Raw genomic sequence first — 20,200 nt, forward strand, 5'->3', positions numbered from 1 at the left:
AGAGAATCTGCACTGTCAGCTCAGAGCCCTACATGAGGGCTCCCAACTCACGAAGAACTGTGAGATCATGACCTGAGCCAAAATCAAGAGCTGGATGCGTAACCGACTGAGCCACCCAGGTGCCCTGATAACTCTGTTTTCAGTACCACCAGCGTCTCTTAGGACGTGTGTATTTCTTATGGTTTTTTACTAAAACATTTTGCAACCACTCCACTCGCAGAAAACTCCTTTTCGTTCTGTGTGCACAGTTTGACAACATTCATTATCTGCTTAACAGACCATATCTGTTCTGCAAGAGCCATTACGGTTGACTACAGAAATTTAAATTTAGCTCCATACTAAAGAGCAGATTTTTGCGATAATGCATCAGATCATTAAAGTTTATATTATAACAGGCTTATATGATGTTTAACAAGGCACTAGCCCATGTTAAGCATGATACTTCCTTTTCAAAATGACTACTACGTATTTTCTACCTTTTAACGTGTTTTTTCCCCGAAAATGACTATTGCATTTTTTTTTTCAATCTTTTGCCAGACTTTAAGACCATAAAGTCAAACTCTAGCCGAGGAAAGAAGGAACTAGTCTTCTGGAAGCGGGATAGGGGGAAGGGTGTGGAGAGCCAGAAGGAATCCCTTTGCTTGAGTTAGCTACATCTTCACCATGTTTCTGATTTGCAAGACTTGAGTGTGTTTTGTTTGTTTGTTTTGTTTCATTTTGTTTTGTTTTGTATTGTTTTTTGGTTAGGATTTCTCTAAGAGTGTTAAAATACACCAAGTTGCCTTATGCAAATTATTTGACACTGTGGTTAATATAGCAAATGTACCTAAAAAGGGTAACTTTCTAAAATACCTGTTGATATATAGTCTTGAAGGTGTGAAAATCATTACAACATGACTGTGGTATTTAGACAATACTGATCATTAGTAAATCTTTATTGATCGATTTTCTAACCACTGTAAATTATGTGTTTTGTATCTAATATGCTTTTCTAGGATACTCATCCTTAAAAGGATCTTAGAACAATTACTGAACAAAAAAAAACATGAAACACAGAAATTACATTTTAGAAGATATGTGGGATCATTGTGAAGTTAAAAGCATGGTCTGTGAACTATAATCCCTAATTCAGTATTACTCTAGCGACTGATTTTTCTTTTTTTTTTCTTTTTTTTTTTTTTACCATTTATTTATTATTGAGAGACAGACACAGAGCACGAGCAGGGGAGGGGTAGAGAGAGGGGCAGACACACAATCTGAAGTAGGCTCCAGGTTCTGAGCGGTCATCACAGAGCCCCACGTGGGGCTCGAACTCACAAACTGCGAGATCATGACCTGAGCCGAAGTCGGTCGCCCAACCAACTGAGCCACCCAAGTGCCCCTAGAGACTGATTTTTCTAAACATCCTATTACTCTGATAAAAAAAAAGAAATGTATTTTCCTAATATGGAAGTCCTATCTAACCTTATACGTTGCTACATTAAACTTGTACTATTTCTCATATCTTTGTATTGTATACCTTCTGGGTATCCTTCCTTTATCTCCCAGCACCCTAAATGCGCATTGTAATCTGGCGATCATGGACCAGGACCATTGTAACATAATGTTACTAGAATGTGTGAAATACGTGAAAGTAGGTTAATTTCATCCATCATGTTGATGGGAATAATATATATTTTTCTTATGTTGTTCAGGATTAATTTTCTCTTGTTCTGAATTTCCCTGACATTTTTTGTTTTGTTCATTTGTTCAAATAATGCAATAGAGATTTGCTTAATGTCTACTTTCTTCGTTCGTGGTTTGTAAACATATGCTTTACAAAATTATTTCAATATTAATTAATTAAATTAAGACTTTTTGCATAATACAACTAAATTTGTACATACAGAATTCCAGTGTAAAGCATCATGTTATGCATGTAGTGGGCACTTAATTTTCGTTAAATGAATGTGCAGCAAGTCAAAAACAAAAAAAAAGAACGCACCCATATAGATAATGTACTTCATTGTTATCATGGAAACCCTCCTGTGGTAGTTTTATAAGCTAAGCACATCTAGAGAAGGGCCAGCTCTGTTCACAACATGGGAAATCATTACCACAATAGCAACCCCTGAGAATGGAATGTCGGATCGTTTATCTCAATTTGATGGCAAATTATCATTCTCATCTTTTTGTTTTTCGATTTGCAATCGGAGTGATTTACTACTGAATCACAGTTATAACTTTTTTCTTTGCTTTTTTTTTCTTCTTCTTATTTTTAGCTCCCTGTGAAGGCAATACATTCTTCTGCCATAGCAACATGTGTATTAACAATACACTGGTCTGCAATGGACTCCAGAACTGTGTGTATCCTTGGGACGAAAATCATTGTAAAGGTAAAGACCGGTTCTTAAAATTTGCAAAATTCCTCTGCCCGTAGAGGGGGAAGAAGTTTATTACAGTGCTTGGATGTATCAGACTTAAAAATGGACTGTCTATGAACTGTCTCAAGCTTCGTGTGTATTTGGCATTTCATTTGTAAACCTTAGTCTTTGCTTTCACCAGAAGTTTCCTCATTCGTTGATGTGTAGTAGAGTATCCTTAACACTGGGATGCTCATTAAAGACATCTCATGAGAGCCTGCAGAGCCATGGAGAGGAAATGAAGCTTCTAGTGCAGTGTGTTTTTCCTATCAGACCTGGTGCCCTTCATCTCTGCCTGCAACTCTCCCTTATTCCAATGTCTTCGTCGGATAGTAAGCACACATTCTAGAGGTCAAGTGCGTTCAAGGAACATTTGTGCTTTCAGGTACTCCCAGCCACTTAGCTCGACTTCCAATTTTGCTCCCTGAATGCTTTTCTTCCTTTCCCATGAAAATACCTTCCAGTGCCCCTGCTGCCTTCTCTAGCCTGTACACAAAGGTCTGTTTACTTGGATAGCAATCCTCGGCTTTGCTATGAATGTTGTGTGTTTTACCTGAAAATGCCAGGTATATTCTTTTACTCACATTCAATACTACCTGATTGGCAAAGAAAAAGGAACAGGCAATGAACTCTTTCATGTTCAAAGTCCAGTATTGTCTATTGAACCATCTTCTGTGGACAGAAGCAGACAGGCATCGCCGCCCTAGCCATGGTTGACGTAGTGAGAAAGGCCCAGCCTCTCAATTATTTTGAGGGTGGGAGTAGGTGATTATTCAAGGAGCCACTTCTGAATGGATGGATAGGAAATTACGTAATTTGTGCAGTAGAATCTTAAATCGGCACTGTTAATGACTGGTAGTCCTAAGCTTTATTTGTCTAACGGGATTGGTTCCCACATGTATAGGGACTATTTCACATGAGAGTGGACGGAAGAGAATGTGAACAGATATGCATTATGAGCTTTCAGGCTTCTCTTCTCCAAGTGGCAGAATCACTATTTTGATTTCTGATTCATTCTTTTTTGAGAGGGGATCACACCTTTACAGGTTTGATTGTTGTTATTGGCTCACCTCAGAGACACTGTGGGTTCAGTTCCAGACCACCGCAATAAAGTGAGCCAAACGAATATTTTGGTTTCCTAGTGCATATAAAAGTTGTTTGCACTATTCTGTAGTCTAGTAAGTGTGAGATAGCAATATGTCTGTAGAAACAATGTGCATACCTTAATTAAAAAAAAATACTTTATTTCTTGGGGCACCTGGGTGGCTCAGTCAGTTAAGCGTCTAACTTCAGCTCAGGTCATGATCTCATGGGTTGTGGGTTCGAGCCCTGTGTCAGGCTCTGTGCTGGCAGCTCGGAGCCTGAAGCCTGCTTCAAATTCTGTGTCTCCCTTGCTCTCTCCCCCTCTCTCTCTGTCCCCACTCATGCTTTGTCTCTCTTTCAAAAATAAGTAAACATTAAAAAAAATTTTTTTAAAGTGCTTTCTTGCTAAAAAGTGCTGGCCATCATCAATCCTTTCAGCGAGTCCAAATCTCTGGTAACAGGTCACCATAATAAATGTAATAATAATGAAAAACTTTGGAATGTTGCAAGAACTATCAGAATGTGACATAGAGGCACGAAGTGAGCAAATGCTGTTGGAAAAATTGTGCTGATAGGCTTGCTCGATGCAGGGCTGCCACAGACCTCCAATTTTTAAAAAAAAACACATGTCTGTGAAGGACAAGATGAAGTGCAATAAAATGAGGTATGCCTGTAATTTATTGGAGTTAGTTTCATGTACTAACCTACAGTATGTTCTAAGTAATTCTCTGTGCCCTGGAAAAGAATGCATTTTGCCATTGTTAGGTGAATTGTGCTATAGATGTAGGCTGATAGCAGTGTTCGTCTTCCATTTCTGTTTTTATTTCCTACCATGTTTTATCTATTTTTAAAAAATCCTCTGATGATTATGGTTGAACTGCTTCTTTCTTCACTTCTATAAGCTTTCATTTTATGTATTTTTGAGTTTAGTTGTTGGGTCTGTACATGTTTGAAATTATTGTGCTTTCCTGATGGATTGACCCTTTTATCAATCATTATCAAATGATCTTCTTGTTTTTAATAACTTTTTGCTTTAAAGTATTTTGTCTAATGTTAGCACATCCACTCTAGATTTCTTATAAATACAGTTTGTATTGCAATCTTTTTCCATACATTGGCCTTTAGTCCATCTATATCTTTGGATGTAAAGTATGCCTTCTATAGACAGGATATAGTTGCATCTCATTTTTTGATCCATTCTGAAAACCTTTGCCTTTTCATTGGATTGTTTAATCCCTTCATATTTCAATGCTGGTATTGATATATAGTTGGATTTACATCGACCATTGTACTTTCTTTTCCCCTCTGTGTCCCATGTTTTTTTATTCCTCTTTTCTTCTTTATTGCTGTCTTCTGCACCGAGTGAATATATTCCAGTGTAGCATTTGAATTCCTTTAGTGATTTTTAATGTATTTTTGGAGCTATTTTCTTAGTGGTTATTTTAGGGGTTATAACATATAGCCTAATTTTCCAAAATATATTGCAGGTTTATACTAATTTAATCCCAATGACCTTGTTTCTGTAGGTCTGTTCTCTCTTCCTTCTTACCTATTACAATTGTACATATTACTTTTATGTACGTTACAAATCAAAGAATACATCACTGTTGTTACTTTATATAATTTTAGAGCAAGTATGTATTCACATAATTCATTATATAACCCTTTCCTCCTTACCACTTCTCATTCTTTCCTTTGTTTTTTGTGAATTCACATTACCATCTGATGACACTTCCTTATTCCAAGACTGTTTTGCTCCTACTAAACTCACTTGTACTATTAATACCAAATATATTATAAGTTAAAGGCCCAACAGTACAATTTTATGCATATGATATTACTCTTTTAAAAAGTTAAGGGAAGAATGCAGAATATATATTCAACTATACCGTCCTTGGTAGTTATGTATATGATCGCCTTTATCGGCAGTGTTTATTTGCCACTTTAATTCACTTTGTACTTACTTTTCTCACGTGGGTTTGAATTGCTGTCTGGAGTTGCTTGGTTTCGATCCCAAGAATTTCCTTTAATATTTCCTTTACTGCCGTAAATTCTTTCAGCATTAAATTATGTTTATTTCTATTTACCTGGAGATGTCTATTTCATCTCCATTTTTGAAAGTTTGTCACGCTGGATATTAGATTTCGATCAACAGTTTTTGTTTTGTTTTGTTTTTTGCCTGCAGAGTTTTAAATTTGTCGACCCTCTGCTTTCTGGCCTCCAAGATTTCTGATGATAAATCACCTGTTAATCTGATTGGGAGTCCTTTCTGTGTGATGAGTTACTTCCCCCTTGCTGCTTTCAAGATTTTCTGTTTCAACATCTTTAATCTCATATGTCAGAGTGTGGGTCTCAATTCATTTATTACTTGGAATTTGCTGAAATCCTTGGATTTTAGATTTGTTCATCAGATTTGGGAAGTCCTCACCCTTTATGTATGTGATTATTGTCCTGCACTTTCTTTCTCTCCTTCTTTACTCCCATCCCATGATGTTGGTGCCATTGATGGCTTGTCTTATTTTTCTGAGGCTCTGCCCACTTTCCTGCATCCTTTTTTCTTAGTCTTCTTCAGATTGCATAATGTTCCTTCACCTATCTGCACATTTGCTGTTCTTTTCCTAGTCCAGCTGAAATGTACTGCTGAGTCACTCAAATGCAGTTTTTATTTCTGTGACCATGCCGCTCAACTCTAGATTTTTCACTTTTTTCTTTTTTAGAATTTGTTTCTTTTTTTTTAAGTTTTTTAATGTCTATTTATTTTTGAAAGAGGGAGAGACAGAGAGTGAGCAGGGGAGAGCAGAGAGAGAGGTAGACATAGAATCCGAAGCAGGTTCCAGGCTCTGAGCTATCAGCACAGAGCCCAATGCAGGGCTCGGACTCACAAACCGCAAGATCATGACCTGAGCTGGAGTCGGACGCTCAACCGACTGAGCCACCCAGGCGCCCCTCATAATTTCTGTTTCTTCATTGCTGTTCTGCATACAATGAGGGTTTCTCCTCATATTTTCCTTTACCCCCTTTAGCCATTGTTTCCTTTAGTTCCTTGAACATATTTTATAACAACCGCTTTGCAATCATTGTCTCGTTGTCTGCCTAGTCTGCTGTTTGGCCCTCTCTAAGGCTTTTTAACCCCCATGTATGAATTGCTTTTTCCAGTTTCTTTGCATGCCTTGTGATATTTTGTTGAAAACTTCATGTTAGGGGCGCCTGGGTGGCTTAGTCAGCTAAGCGTCCGACTTCGGCTCAGGTCATGATCTCACAGTTAGTGGGTTCGAGCCCCGTGTCAGGCTGTGTGCTGACAGCTCAGAGCCAGGAGGCTGCTTTGGATTCTGTCTCCCTCTCTCTCTGCCTCTCCCTTGCTCATGCTCTGTCTCTGTCTCTCAAAAATGAATAAACATTGAAAAAAAGAAAAGAAGATAAAAAAAGAAAACTTCATGCTAAATAATGTGCTGTAGCAATTCTGGATACTGATTCCTCCCTCCCCGGGGCTTATTGCTACTTCTGTTTTCTCCTTGACTTGTTTGTGAGCACAGACCAGGCTGGCCTGTTTCAGTGACGTCTGTCCTGACATTCCTCCACGGAGACCATGCCATGGTCTCAGATGGTCCTGGTTTAGTAAGGTGCTCTCTGACCATCCCTTTGCCTGTGCTGTTTATGTGTCTTTGTTGGTATCACACCCAGCTGTTAGTCTCCACCAAGTGCCAAATGATTGCTCTGTTATTTTGGACAGTTCCCAGGAGTATAAATTGCTCCAAGGTCTGACCCAATTCAATTCTATTCTGTTGTGGGGTTAGTCTTTGAGTTCGGCCTTTATGATTTATTCTAAATTATTAGTTATTTTCCTGACATTTTACGTTAAGTTTCTACCTGTTCTCAGGTCTGGCTAGTTGCTACTGAAGAGCTTGATCGTCTCCTCTTAATCGCTTACCAGAAAATGTCTGTTGTTTTGGAGATCCCTAGGCCTGAACTTCTCCACACTGTTCCAAACAATGAAACGTTCTTTGGGGAAAGCTCTGGCGCTCTCTGTTCTTGACTTACCTCTCTTCATGGGCAAAACGTTTCCATTACTGCTCTGAGTGATGGAGGGAGGCAGGGGCCGTGACCTACTTGTCTTGGAGTGACACCCCTACTTTATGAATAGGGTACTGCCCGAGGGTGGTAACCTCTGGCTTATCAGCTTGCCCCTCCAGGCAGACGGACAGACTCTATGAGTGAGCTTGGGCAAGTGTGCTCAGAGACAAGCATTCCCAGCCTGCTGCCCTCCTGTAGAGCTTCCATCCTACCAGTGGGGGCTGAGAGGAGGAATGGAGCCCTTGACAACTCAGCATCTCCTGCCTAGGATAGAGCACCTGCCCTAGGGATTCAGGGGGGTGGTGAGAAATGCTAGTGGTTTGCTCCTCCTGGGGAGATACTGCAGCTGTAGAAGGGAAGGCTTAGGAGGAGGAAACTCTGTGCTGTTGTCTGAAACCTCCCTAAGTGTCCCTCATGGTGAATTGGGGTGGGGTTGGGAGAAATGGGTTCAAAGGCCAGGCTCTCACTGTTCTTAACGAAATTTAGTAAATTTTCTTGAATAAATGTACTTCCATTTGCTCTTTCCATTAAGATAATTTCCAGAAACTATATATATATATATATATATATATATAGTATTTCCAGATACATTTCCAGATAATTTCCAAACCAAAAAATATATATGCACATATATTATATTTATTTATTTAAATCACTTTTACGAGTTATGGTTGTTTCACTGGGGAAGAGGCCCATGGAAGACATCATGCCACCATTCCAGAAATTTCTGTCATGAAATCGAATTACCTTTTGATATCAGAATATTGTTGTTATTTTGAGTTCAATTATCCATGTCAGGAATAAATTCGAAACCATATAGGTAAGTCTGCGTTCCCACTAGTGGAGTTTGGGATGTTTCCTTACACCTATGAGAAGGAAAATAATTTACCGTTTTTAACATTACTAATCCATTCCCAAATGTCATCCTGAAGGTCTTGTAAGACCTTCTCCACGCATATATTTATGTTTCAAGTAGGGGTGCTGGGCAGTGGGAGGGCTGTCTCTAAGGCCGGACGATAGGGCCCCTGTGAAAAGAGAAAGGTTTTGTTTCTAAAGATTCGTTTTTGTCACTCGAAGCCTGTAAGAGTCCCATGCTGAGCGTACGTCTTATTAAAGTTCTCCCTATGCGCCTTGACTACCATATTAATACGCGGTGGATTGTTTCTTGTTTTGTTTGTTGTTTTCACTCTCCTCAACCTGTAGAGAAGAGGAAAGCCAGCCTGCTGGACCAGCTCACCAACACCAGTGGGACTGTCATTGGAGTGACTTCCTGCATTGTGATCATCCTTATTATCATTTCTGTCATTGTGCAGATCAAACAGCCTCGTAAAAAATATGTCCAAAGGAAATCGGACTTTGACCAGACAGTTTTCCAGGAGGTGTTTGAACCTCCCCATTATGAGTTATGCACTCTCAGAGGGACAGGAGCTACAGCTGACTTTGCAGATGTGGCAGAGGACTTTGAAAACTACCACAAACTGCGGAGATCCTCTTCCAAGTGCGTTCACGACCACCACTGTGGGTCCCACGTGTCCAGTACGAAGGGCAGCCGCAGTAACCTCAGCACAAGAGATGCTTCTGTCTTGACGGAGATGCCCCCACAGCCCATCAAACCCCTCATCCCGCCCATGAACAGAAGAAATATCCTCGTCATGAAACACAGCTACTCGCAGGATGCCGCAGATGCCTGTGACATCGACGAGATTGAGGAGGTGCCCACGACGAGTCACAGGCTGTCCCGACACGACAAAGCCGTGCAGCGGTCAGTATCAGTAGATTTTTTGATGACGACTATAACCTGAGGACCAAAATGCCTCCAAGAATATTGTGTTCTAGTCGATCTGCATTTTTCACTCTCTCTTTTTGTTAATGATTCAAACCATAAGATCTCGATTTTTTTCCCCCTCCTTTTCCTTTCCCGTGTCATCCATAGGCTTCCTGAACCCTGTTTATGTACACATGTGTTTGTGTGTGAGCACACACAGACCAAAGATAGTTCATTTATTCCCACGCGTACATGACATTTACTTCTACACAGATTAGGGTTTTAATTTCTATCATAAATACGACTTGCTAATTTGCATCCACATGGTCATAAATGTCGCTCTCAACTTTTAATATATTTTCAGATAAAAAATGATATTTGGAAGTAATTGCCTTACCAAGATGGTTAACCCATCTTGTTGAATAATTTTAATTAAAAATAACATATTTTGCAATATAATGTATTATATTTTTTGTATGACAATGAAATTACCGAAATCCTTTTTTTCTACAGATCACATAATGCTTACGTTACAAATTGCATATAATAGTATGGTATGCTAAAATACAAAACATTTCTATTTAAATGTAGAGAAAAATAGTAGCAACATTTAATTCATGTTCCTTTTAACAGAAAGATACTATTATCTGTATCGAATTATTAGCCATAAAATTAGTAAAAATTTTGAGGAAAGAAAATTTAATTTAGAAAAAAAAATCGATTTTAAGTCCCCTAATCCAAATTATATGTGTTTTATTTTGCATGTTTACTAGCATTGAGTTTGTTTTATGAATGTACATACTTTTTTAATTCATTAGTGCATCTTAAAACCTAAAATATTTTTAGTTGATTTAGTATTTTTGCATGCTGATGGAAAAAAAAAACACCCTATTTCCACAGTTTTAAGAATTTTTAGGAATGCTTTTAAGTAAGTATTTGTATGAATATTTATTTTTTGTGCAAATATTACTTTGTTGAATGAAATAGCCATAACATTCCAGGTTCTGCCTCATTGGGTCTCTAAGCAAACATGAATCTGAATACAACACAACTAGGGTCTAAAAAGAAAATTCAAGGTAAGCGAATGTCCTTGGTTCCTTCTCCCACCTTGTTGTATTCTGTTTTGTTTTGTTTTGTTGCAGTTGTCTTGTTGATATTTTAAGGAATGTGCTCTTTATTCATAATTTCTTGAGATATATGTTTCGTAATATTTCGTAATCAGAAATATAATGGGTTCAATGCTGATGGAATGATGATTTGTCGTAGACATATCTTTCAAAACATTGTTCACCTGCTTACCATCAAGCATTGTACTACAGTGTTATTAAAATGATGTGAAATCAGGAAGTGAAATTTTACATGTTTTAAAGTTAAAATCCGAAACCTAGTCAACTCTTTTTAAAAAGAGCAGAAGAAATGCAAGTTTTTCATAATAAAAACACTTGAGGATTGTCTCAATATAACCGAAGTCAGTATATTAAGTTGGTAATTTCCTGATTGATTTCATTTGGCAATATTCTACTCAGACTCCTACGCTAAGTATTTGGTGGTACTTATGCAATTTGTGCACTCTTATTTTTGCATGAATACATAGCTTATCTCATCCAAATTAAATGTAGCATGTTATGTCAAAATCTATGAAGTCAAATTTTATGATATAAAATTTGAATGCTTAACTGTAAAATGTTCCATTGATACCAGTGGTTTACGTGTACATCTATTTTGTGATCAAAGATCATAGCAGCTTTACTTTTAGCACTTGCTAATCTATATCTATATTAGACTAATCTGTCTCCAATTAAATTTGCTTGACAGCTAAACTCTTCAAAGCACTTCAAGCCTATCAACTATTCTTGACTTAGGTGAATGCACTTCATGCTCTATATTACCTTGATAAATTGATGTATTTGTATGCATTTTTCATTGGGAGAAAATGTTTTAACTGTGTTTTATTTTCAGAGAAGAACTATTTGTACAAAGATGGGGACTGTGAAAAGAAAATTCTATAGTGAATTGTGAAAAGTGGACATATTTCTAAATTCATTTCCACTGCCTTTATCCAATCTTAAGAATTACAGACATTTGTTATTCCTTCAGCAAGACATCCCCGCCGCACAATGATATGTTCATTTCGTAATTTGGTTGCTGGCCACCAAGTGCTCCTTAGGTTTTAAACACATTTTGAGATTTACTGGAAACTTGAAGAAGAAATTAGTTCCTGATTAAGACTATCCCGATTTTTATTTTCACTGTTAGTTTCACTTTGTTTCCATGTTGTTTTATGTCCTCGTTATATGATTGTACGTTGTGTGATATGTGAAAAATACGATTGTGGATGAACTTTGTGTTACATGTACGTTGTTTTCATTAGATAGACTGCTTGAGAATAGTGCGCTCCTGAGGGATTTTGAACATGCTACAGTTAAGAAGTGAAAATATGGACCATGGACACACCAGCTAGAGGTTTTATGGACTATAACCATCTATTGTTGGATTATGATTAAACGCAGCCGAAAGTCTTGAGCAAAAATAACTACATTGCAATAAGAAACATCTCACTTTTTTGTTGTGGTTCTTTCCCAAATTCCCCCAACTTCCTTTTTGTTCTATATCAAAGGAAGACACTAAGTTTCAGAAATCGTTTTTGAAATCAGGTATTTTACCATTCGTACCCTTCAATAGAAATGTTTTTTTGATGAAGCACTTAGCAATATGACTGAATTGGCAGTGTGAGAAACTATCCTGCATGTCAGTACTGAATATTTGAGTTGGAAAAATATCCTTTTTATTAGACACATTGTAAAAAGCATGCATTCTTGAATACTGCTGTTACACTTCCATTTCTTTGTGTCATATGCTTGCTACTTGTAACTTTTGATATAAAGATATATAAAAATGTATAATAATTTCCTAACTTGAGTTAAGAAAAATGTTTTCTTCTATTAGAGTGATAAAAAAAAAAAACACCTGACTTAACATAAGTGCTCACTTTATATCAACTCTTTCTACCTGTTAGGCTATATAGGATGTCTTTTAGTATTGAGGCTTACTTCTCTAAAATTTGATCTCGAAAATTTTATGGAATATGTTCTTCTTTTAGAATAGGAAAATCTTTTTAAACGCTTTAAAATCACAGATCCTTCTATGCCCCCACATTACACCATTCTGAGTTGCTCTCATACTGAGACGCACAAATACTACCTGAAAGCTTACTAATCATGATGTGTTTAATATAAATAAAGTAAAACCATATGATATATTTACTTGCTGTTGAATTATATACACACTCTATAAACTTTGATTTAGTGAATGGGTACTTTTTAATATTGAATGTGTATTCTTAGAAAATAAACTTTAAAAATCAGAATTACTATCAATCTGCTTACCAACATCTCCCAAACTGCTGAATTCTATAGGATTCTGTCCTTTGAATAGTAAAGCAATCTAGTCCATCACAGTTCAAACTTTGTGACCCACCCAAGCAGGCTTTACAAACCCATAGATGACTTACTTGCATACATCCTTATTAGGAATTCAATTTCATATATGCTACAAAAACAATTAAATGGGAAAGAAAATAAAACTTCATGATAGAAACGTTAAAGAATTATCATAGCAATTCTGAATAATCAACATTGAAAAAAAGTCAATATACATAATCACTTCCATGCATCTGATAAACTAATGAATAGAAAAAAAATATCGGACATGATAAAGAAATGTTATTTTTATTGTTTTGCTACGTATTTTATACATACTGCTTATGTCATAATGTAGCCTTTATTATTTAACTTGACTGATTTATTTAATCTCAGGCCAACTCTTATGCCCTTTAATTTAAATGTAATGCATCCACAGATTGCTAGCCATCCATGTTTATGTTACTTTTTCTTTTTTAGAAATCTTCATAGGCCCTTTACTATTTGAATGAATAATCTCAAAGTTATAATATATATATATATATAACGTATAAATATATATATATACACATTTATTTATTTATCTCAAGACTTATTTCTAACAGAAAACAAAGGAAAATAAATTAAAAGTGACCCACCTGCCCTGTAGCTGTCCATAGGCAGCTCTTCCTAAATCTGCAGATGCTTCTGGTCTGTTGGTTCACTGCTGAAAAGATCTTTGCACCAGAAATCTGCTAAAGGAGGTTAGCAACAATGAAAAGTCCAACCACACTGAGTAAATTGGTAAAGATGGATTTCTTATGTACACTTAAGGCACAGCAGCTCCAGGGGCAAAATACTTCTAATGAAGAATAGGTCTTTTCGGTGGTCATGCTAAAGATATTTAAAAATGGTTTTGACGAATCAGAAGAGAAGGTAGTGACGATGCTAAGGCTAGGACCTGGAGGCATCCTGTTGGCCCTCGGAATAACCCTGGATGCTGGAGCTTGAGATCGTGGGGGTCCACCATACCTGGGAGGCCCTTGGAGGAGGCTTCTTAAAAGCCACTACTGAAATTTATCAGTATATTAAACACTTCCATTTACTGGCTTATCAGACCCTGTCACCTGAACATCAACCTTCCAATTTCAATCGGGAGACACGTTGTAGGTAAGGAATGAGATGTTTCAAGACTCTCAAGATGTTTCAAGATGTTTCAAATCCAGTTATTTTAATAAATAATTATATGTTTTGATAAAGTGAATTTAAAGATTACTTACACAAGTGCTTTATTAATTCAGTAAGATGTTTTCCAAAAGCATAATTACACACTATATTAGTTAATTTGAAAAGAGCCATTTTCCTTTTATTTCTTATATTTTTGAATTAACTTTCAAACACCAGGAGACATCTCCTGATTATATGCAACGCCTGTGAAACCCTGCATTCGGCCTCTTCCTTTTGTCCAAGGGCATTTCACTTGCCTAATTCGAGATGGGTGTGCTGATTGGGAAGTACTGTTTGGGGGGGCTGATTTTATCTACATGCAATTTCTAGGTATCATATTGCCAGGCAGACTTATGTAATGTTTGATTTTCTATCATTCACTTGCATTTGCTCGGACAATTGAAATGTGGCTATAAACAGAACTGTAGATCAGTGTCACTGAACTTTTAAAGGAGAACAGTCCACATTGTGGAAATGCCAGCTTTTCTGTTCTGCATTATTTTTTTCCACTAAAAATATTTTAATGGGTCTGACTCCATAAACTGCCATTCTTGGTGTTTAATAAAGTTAGGTCTTTGACAAAAGCTGAATGAATATTCACGTAAACTGTTGCATTAATTTTTCTCTATTTTTCCCTTAGGAATTTGGGTTTTTCTCAAATTTGATAGCTTTTTAAAAAATCCCATGAATCGATATTCCTCGACTTCAGAATATCATTATAAATGACAGAATCTGATACTGGTTCCTGTTACCTTAATTAAAGTAATGGCGAATAATTTATTGATGTTTTGGTGGTGAAATAAATGATAGCATTTTTATCTTATTATGACGTTTGTCTATTGCAATGATGAAAATGAGTCCTGTCAGATTCCAGCTCTGGAGGGAGGCTAAATAAATAAAGTCTTTAAAATTCTCTAAATGTATATGACTTGGAAAGCGAGTTTCAGTTTTTTCCCACCTTGCTGAAACAAGTTCGTTTTGATATCCTGTCTACTTATATGCATTCTTCTTCTCTTTGCTTGTTTCTCTCTGTCACGCTCATGGCACAGAGGGCCCAGTCGGCAAATTGTTAAGTAGAGAAAGAACAGAAGAATCAGGATTTGAATTTATTATAAATCTCTCATCCATTTATTTATTTTTTTTTCAACGTTTATTTATTTTTGGGACAGAGAGAGACAGAGCATGAACGGGGGAGGGGCGGAGAGAGAGGGAGACACAGAATCAGAAACAGGCTCCAGGCTCTGAGCCATCAGCCCAGAGCCCCACGCGGGGCTCGAACTCACGCGAGATCACGCGGGACCTCGCGAGATCATGACCTGAGCCGAAGTCGGGCGCTCAACCGACTGCGCCACCCAGGCGCCCCATAAATTGTTTTATTTTATTTTTTTTCAACGTTTATTATTTTTTTTGGGACAGAGAGAGACAGAGCATGAACGGGGGAGGGGCAGAGAGAGAGGGAGACACAGAATCGGAAACAGGCTCCAGGCTCCGAGCCGTCAGCCCAGAGCCTGACGCGGGGCTCGAACTCAGGAACCGCGAGATCGTGACCTGGCTGAAGTCGGACGCTCAACCGACTGCGCCACCCAGGCGCCCCCTTATCCATTTAATTAGTATTTCACATCCCCCTCTTAAAGGTTGAAAAACAAGTAGCAAAATGGGGCACCTAGGTGGCTCAGTCCGGTAAGCGTCTGACTCTTGATTGCGGCTCAGGTCATGATTTCCAGGTTTGTGAGTTGGAGCCCCGGGCCGGGCCTTGTTCTGGAAGCTCCAAGCTTGTTTGGGATTCTCTCTCCCTCTCTCTGCCCCTCCCCGCTCGTGCTGCCTCTGTCTCTCTCAGAATAAAGAAATAAATAAAATTAGGAAAGAAAATAATAGCAAAATAAAACATACATTGTAAAAGTAGCCAGAGATGTGCTTTTATAACTTTATTCCATAAATCTTATCTCTTTGGTTAACGTGGATGTATCCCGATTTATTTTATTCATGGGTTGTTTACATTGCACTACAAGTTTCTTTAACTGAATAATAACGTTCAAGTAAATCTAAGTGTCCTAGAAATACCAAACGTAGGTGACCAATGTCAGACATTCACTATATCTCATCATTTTTTATTGTTGCCTCCAGTTCTGTACTTCTTTGTGCATTATTAAAGAAGTAAATGCCCTCTTAATATGTCTCTCATTCCTCAAAGGTAGGAAATTAAACTCTACCTGCTTCTCACTTTGGTCAGTTACCAGGGTCTAGGGTTGGTTTCTAGAAAATGTTTTATTCCTGCACCAGTATGATTGTACAGTTTACACGGCTTTACATTCATAGTAATTGTGCAGTCAACATATTCTCATTTGTCCCCAACTCCTAACACATCTCCAAACTCTGAGGCATGCCATTTTTATATTGGTCCATTCTTTGAAAAGTGATTTTTTTGCTCTGCTCCTAATAGTCACAGGTAGAGACACAAAATATAACAGTGAGCAGAAAGCACAATGTATAAATTATTTAAAAGGAAGTATTTCTTTTGTATCACACTACAAAATGTGTACTCTTTAATCACTTCCTCATGAGTTAAGTTTAACATCAACATAGCCAGGGGCGCCTGGGTGGCTCAGTCGGTTAAGTGTCTAAGTCTTGATTTCGGCTCAGGTCATGATCTCACAGTTTGTGAGATGGAGCCCTGTCTTGGGCTCCGTGCTGTCAGAATCTGTTTGGAATTTCCTCTCTCTTTCTCTCTCTGCCCCTTCCCCACTCACACCCTTTCTCTCTCTCTCAAAATAAATAAAAACCATTAAAAAAAATTCACATCAACATAGCCAGCCTCTTTTGAACTTGTACAGTCTATATACTGGGATTTTTCTTAAATACTTTGGGAATGAAAAAAAAAAAAAGGCCAAAATCTATTGGGGAACATAATTATGGAGCTTCATAGAAGGAAGCGTATTTAGAAGAGCTAGAGCAAAACAACAAAATGCAAAATTATTTGCCAGGTTTTTCACCTTAAAAAGCTAATTAGTAACCTTCTTCATGATCTTGAATGGAAGATTACATATATTCAATTGTCAAGAGAATGTAATAAAGATGATGTTTTATGATAAAGAAGTTAGTAGCATATGAGATACACATATCTTCTCAAGGGGATCAAGAGAGGCTTAATGGGTGGTTGTCTTTCTCAGCAGCTCTTCAAGGTTGGAGACCATCGAATTAGTGGGACAGGGAGAGATTTGTGCCTAGAGAAATTCGAGCAGGGAGCAGTCTTGGGAGGCCAGGTATTCATTTGAGTTAGCTGGAGCATAGGAGTAGACTAAAGGAGAAACAGTAAATATAGTTGGAAGAGTAGTTTGGCATTTGCATCATGATTTCTGAGCACGTGTAGTTTCATCTTAAAGGAGTTCGTGTTTTTCCCAAGGAGAATGTTTTAATGTTTCATAGCATGATACGGTTTATGAACTATACTTTAAGTCGAATCCTCCGACAGCAGTGTGCTTGTCCAGTTGAAGGAGACTGGAAAAAGTAAAGGGAATCAAGAACAATACAAAAACAAAACACTAAGAAAGAATAAACTGTTGGTAGATATCCAGAAATATCTCTCTTGCTTTTCTATTTCCTGCCATACTTTTTTAAGTTTCAAGACTGTGATTGGTTAACTAACCAACACACTGAGTGCTATATGCTAAACACCCTTCCAAGTGTTTGACAATTAAGCATTCTGTCGGTCATCTTAGCAGTTCCAACACTAATAATAGCAATGCTCGTTGTTATGGCTGTTACTCCACTGTATATAGGAGGACATTGAACACAGTTTTAGTAACTTTTCCAAGACCTCACCAAAGGGAGTGATAAATCTGACTCTGACCCAGAGCTGATTAATGCTGGAATCAGCCAGCAATCCTCACCCATGTGCCTATGGCCCTCGAAGAGTCAACATACGTTTTGCCAAAAGTAGTTAATTCATATTCACAGTAACCCCATCGTGTTGGCTTTCCTTCACTGTAAAAATTTATATTATAGCAACTTCTCTCCGCCCTGTAGCATTTAAGGATCAAATGACAATGCATCAGAGGATATTTTGTATATCCTTACATACGTTATCAAAGTCGTGTGTAAACTTCATCTACAACCGATACAGAACAAATGCATCGTCTGTCAAGAGCAGTAATGGAGGTGATCTCCAGCCCTTCCTGTGTTCACAGTGAGATGATTGACTTCCAGAACCCACTGACTGTTATTCAAGGGAATGACATTTTCTCGGATGCTTATTCTATCATATCATCTCATTGAACTCCAGAGCTACTAAATGACCCTCAAAGCCCTAGTCATCAAATATACGCAGAAATACCAACACTTGGAAGAAAATCCTGTTTTCAATGCCAGACAATTTTTGGATATGAATTTGCATGATATAAACAGTGGATAAGCAAGCATGCAGACAGCTATATTGAAAATTACAGTCTCCTAACCACAATTATGATGTAAAATGTGATATAATGTGCTGAAAGTCATGTGACCCTTTTCAACAGGGAAAATTCAGAATTCAAACTTTAGGTTCATTTCATCCTACTTATGTGCTCCTAAAAAAAGCTGTTTGAACCCTCCGAGCTCTGGGGCCTTTATCTGTGAAAGAGAGGGCCTATACCTCATGAAAACAGTTGCTGAGACACTTGGAATCAGTTGCATCCATGAACGAACAACACGAAACCCGTTTTACTAACGTGAGGGCTGTCTGTCCATTTGTGCATTACCAGTCTGTTCTCCAGAGTGGGAAAAATGTCTCCGATATGTGACACCTTTATAAATCCACGAACCAGCCACTGCTGATGACCCGGGAGTGCTCCGTGTTTGTGATTCCCAAGGGTTTAGTCAGCTCAGGAAAAGACCTCAGCTTTCAAGGCAGTAGTCAACTGACATCAGTGAATGAGGGATCACGAATGATGGGACCAAATGGAAGGAATGTCGCGGTTGGTTGGGCATAATGAGGATGATCATGGAAGAGACACCAACACAGATATGGTATAAATAATATGTTGGGGAACCTGGGGGGCTCAGTCCCTTAAGTGTCTGACTCTTGATTTCAGGTCAGGGTCTCACAGTTTCAGGTTTCATGAGTTTGAGGCTCAAGTTGGGCTCTGTGCTGACAGTGGAGAACCTACTTGGGATTCTCTCTCTCTCTCTCTCTCTCTCTCTCGCCCTCTCTCTCTCTCTGCCCCTCCACCACTCAGACACATGCTCTCTCTCTCTCCCTCCCTCTCTCTCTCTCTCTCTCTCAAAATAAATAAAAGCATGTAATTGAGAATTGCTAATTTTTAGAATATAAGTGTTTGAAGACAAGCCTCAGGACTGACCAATTTGGGTATCCTTCAAAATAACTGTTAAGTGCATAGTCAATGTGGGTCTGTTAAATGAGCAAATGAGTAGAAAAATTACACTTAAAAATAAATTTTTTATTTGTCACAGATAAGTGTCCTGACCTGACTCCTGGCTTGCATTTATTAGCCCTTCCTTCTAGAAGTTACAGAACTAAGCCAGTTTATAAAGTAAGTCTAAAGAGGGGCACCTGGGTGGCTCAGTCGATTAAGTGTCTGACTTCAGCTCAGGTCATAATCTCCCGGTTTATGAGTTCGAGCCCGGCGTTAGGCTCTGTGCGGACAGCTCGGAGCCCGGAGCCTGTTTCGGATTTTGTGTCTCCTTCTGTCTCTGCCCCTCCCCAACTCGTGCTCAGTCTCTCTCTCAAGAATATTTTTTTTTTTTAAAGTTAAGAATAAATAAAAACAAAAGTAAGCCTAAAGAAGTAACGTTTAGTAACCATCGTTACAGGCACACTAGCTAAAAAAACAAACAAAAAAGCTAATTTGAGGTTCTGCTTTCTAAGCAAACACACACACAATACAAATAAAAAAAAAATGGGAAGTTTTGAAGAACCAACACTTAGACTCACATTTAAGTAGAATTGCTTGAAGTACGTATCTATCCAGTATACTTAGGATCCATGGATCATTCATGATTTTTAACTTCTCACATCTGCTCACTTTATGAATGAAAGTGTCTTTTAAAAATATCACTCTTTAAAACACAACTTTTCCAGGTAGATCATCATCGTCAAGATGAATCTTAGGAACACACTTTCCTATAATACACCCACCCCACTTTCTGAAAGGACAGTCTTTTTTGCGTTAAAAAAAAAAAAAAGAGTAAGCCATTACCTGGTAATCCCAACTATTTTGTAAAATGTTAATGCACTTGGGGCCAAACACTCTCCGTTCACT

At 38.0% G+C, this 20,200-nt stretch overlaps 1 protein-coding gene across 10 annotated transcripts in view; it reads left to right on the top strand.

Annotated features, from left to right (window-relative positions):
* NETO1 (neuropilin and tolloid like 1) overlaps window positions 1–20,200 on the top strand; it is a 129,016-nt gene that overhangs the window by 101,471 nt on the left and 7,345 nt on the right. For 3 of the 10 annotated variants that reach the window (XM_040478572.1, XM_040478582.1, XM_040478577.1), the window contains 4 exons: window positions 2,262–2,375; window positions 8,760–9,318; window positions 10,323–10,397; window positions 11,137–14,861. In XM_040478572.1, the coding sequence (XP_040334506.1) occupies window positions 2,262–2,375; window positions 8,760–9,318; window positions 10,323–10,383 (734 nt within the window). In that variant the 3' untranslated portion in view covers window positions 10,384–10,397; window positions 11,137–14,861. Of the gene's footprint in view, window positions 1–2,261; window positions 2,376–8,759; window positions 9,319–10,322; window positions 10,398–11,136; window positions 14,862–17,969; window positions 18,663–20,200 lie in introns of those variants that run through there. The other 7 variants (XR_005791489.1, XM_040478575.1, XR_005791488.1 and 4 more) reach the window with 6 other exon arrangements.

This window comes from Herpailurus yagouaroundi, unplaced genomic scaffold (genome assembly GCF_014898765.1).
Source record: "Herpailurus yagouaroundi ecotype Mexico unplaced genomic scaffold, PumYag 142, whole genome shotgun sequence".
In the NCBI taxonomy this organism is placed as follows: domain Eukaryota; kingdom Metazoa; phylum Chordata; class Mammalia; order Carnivora; family Felidae; genus Herpailurus; species Herpailurus yagouaroundi.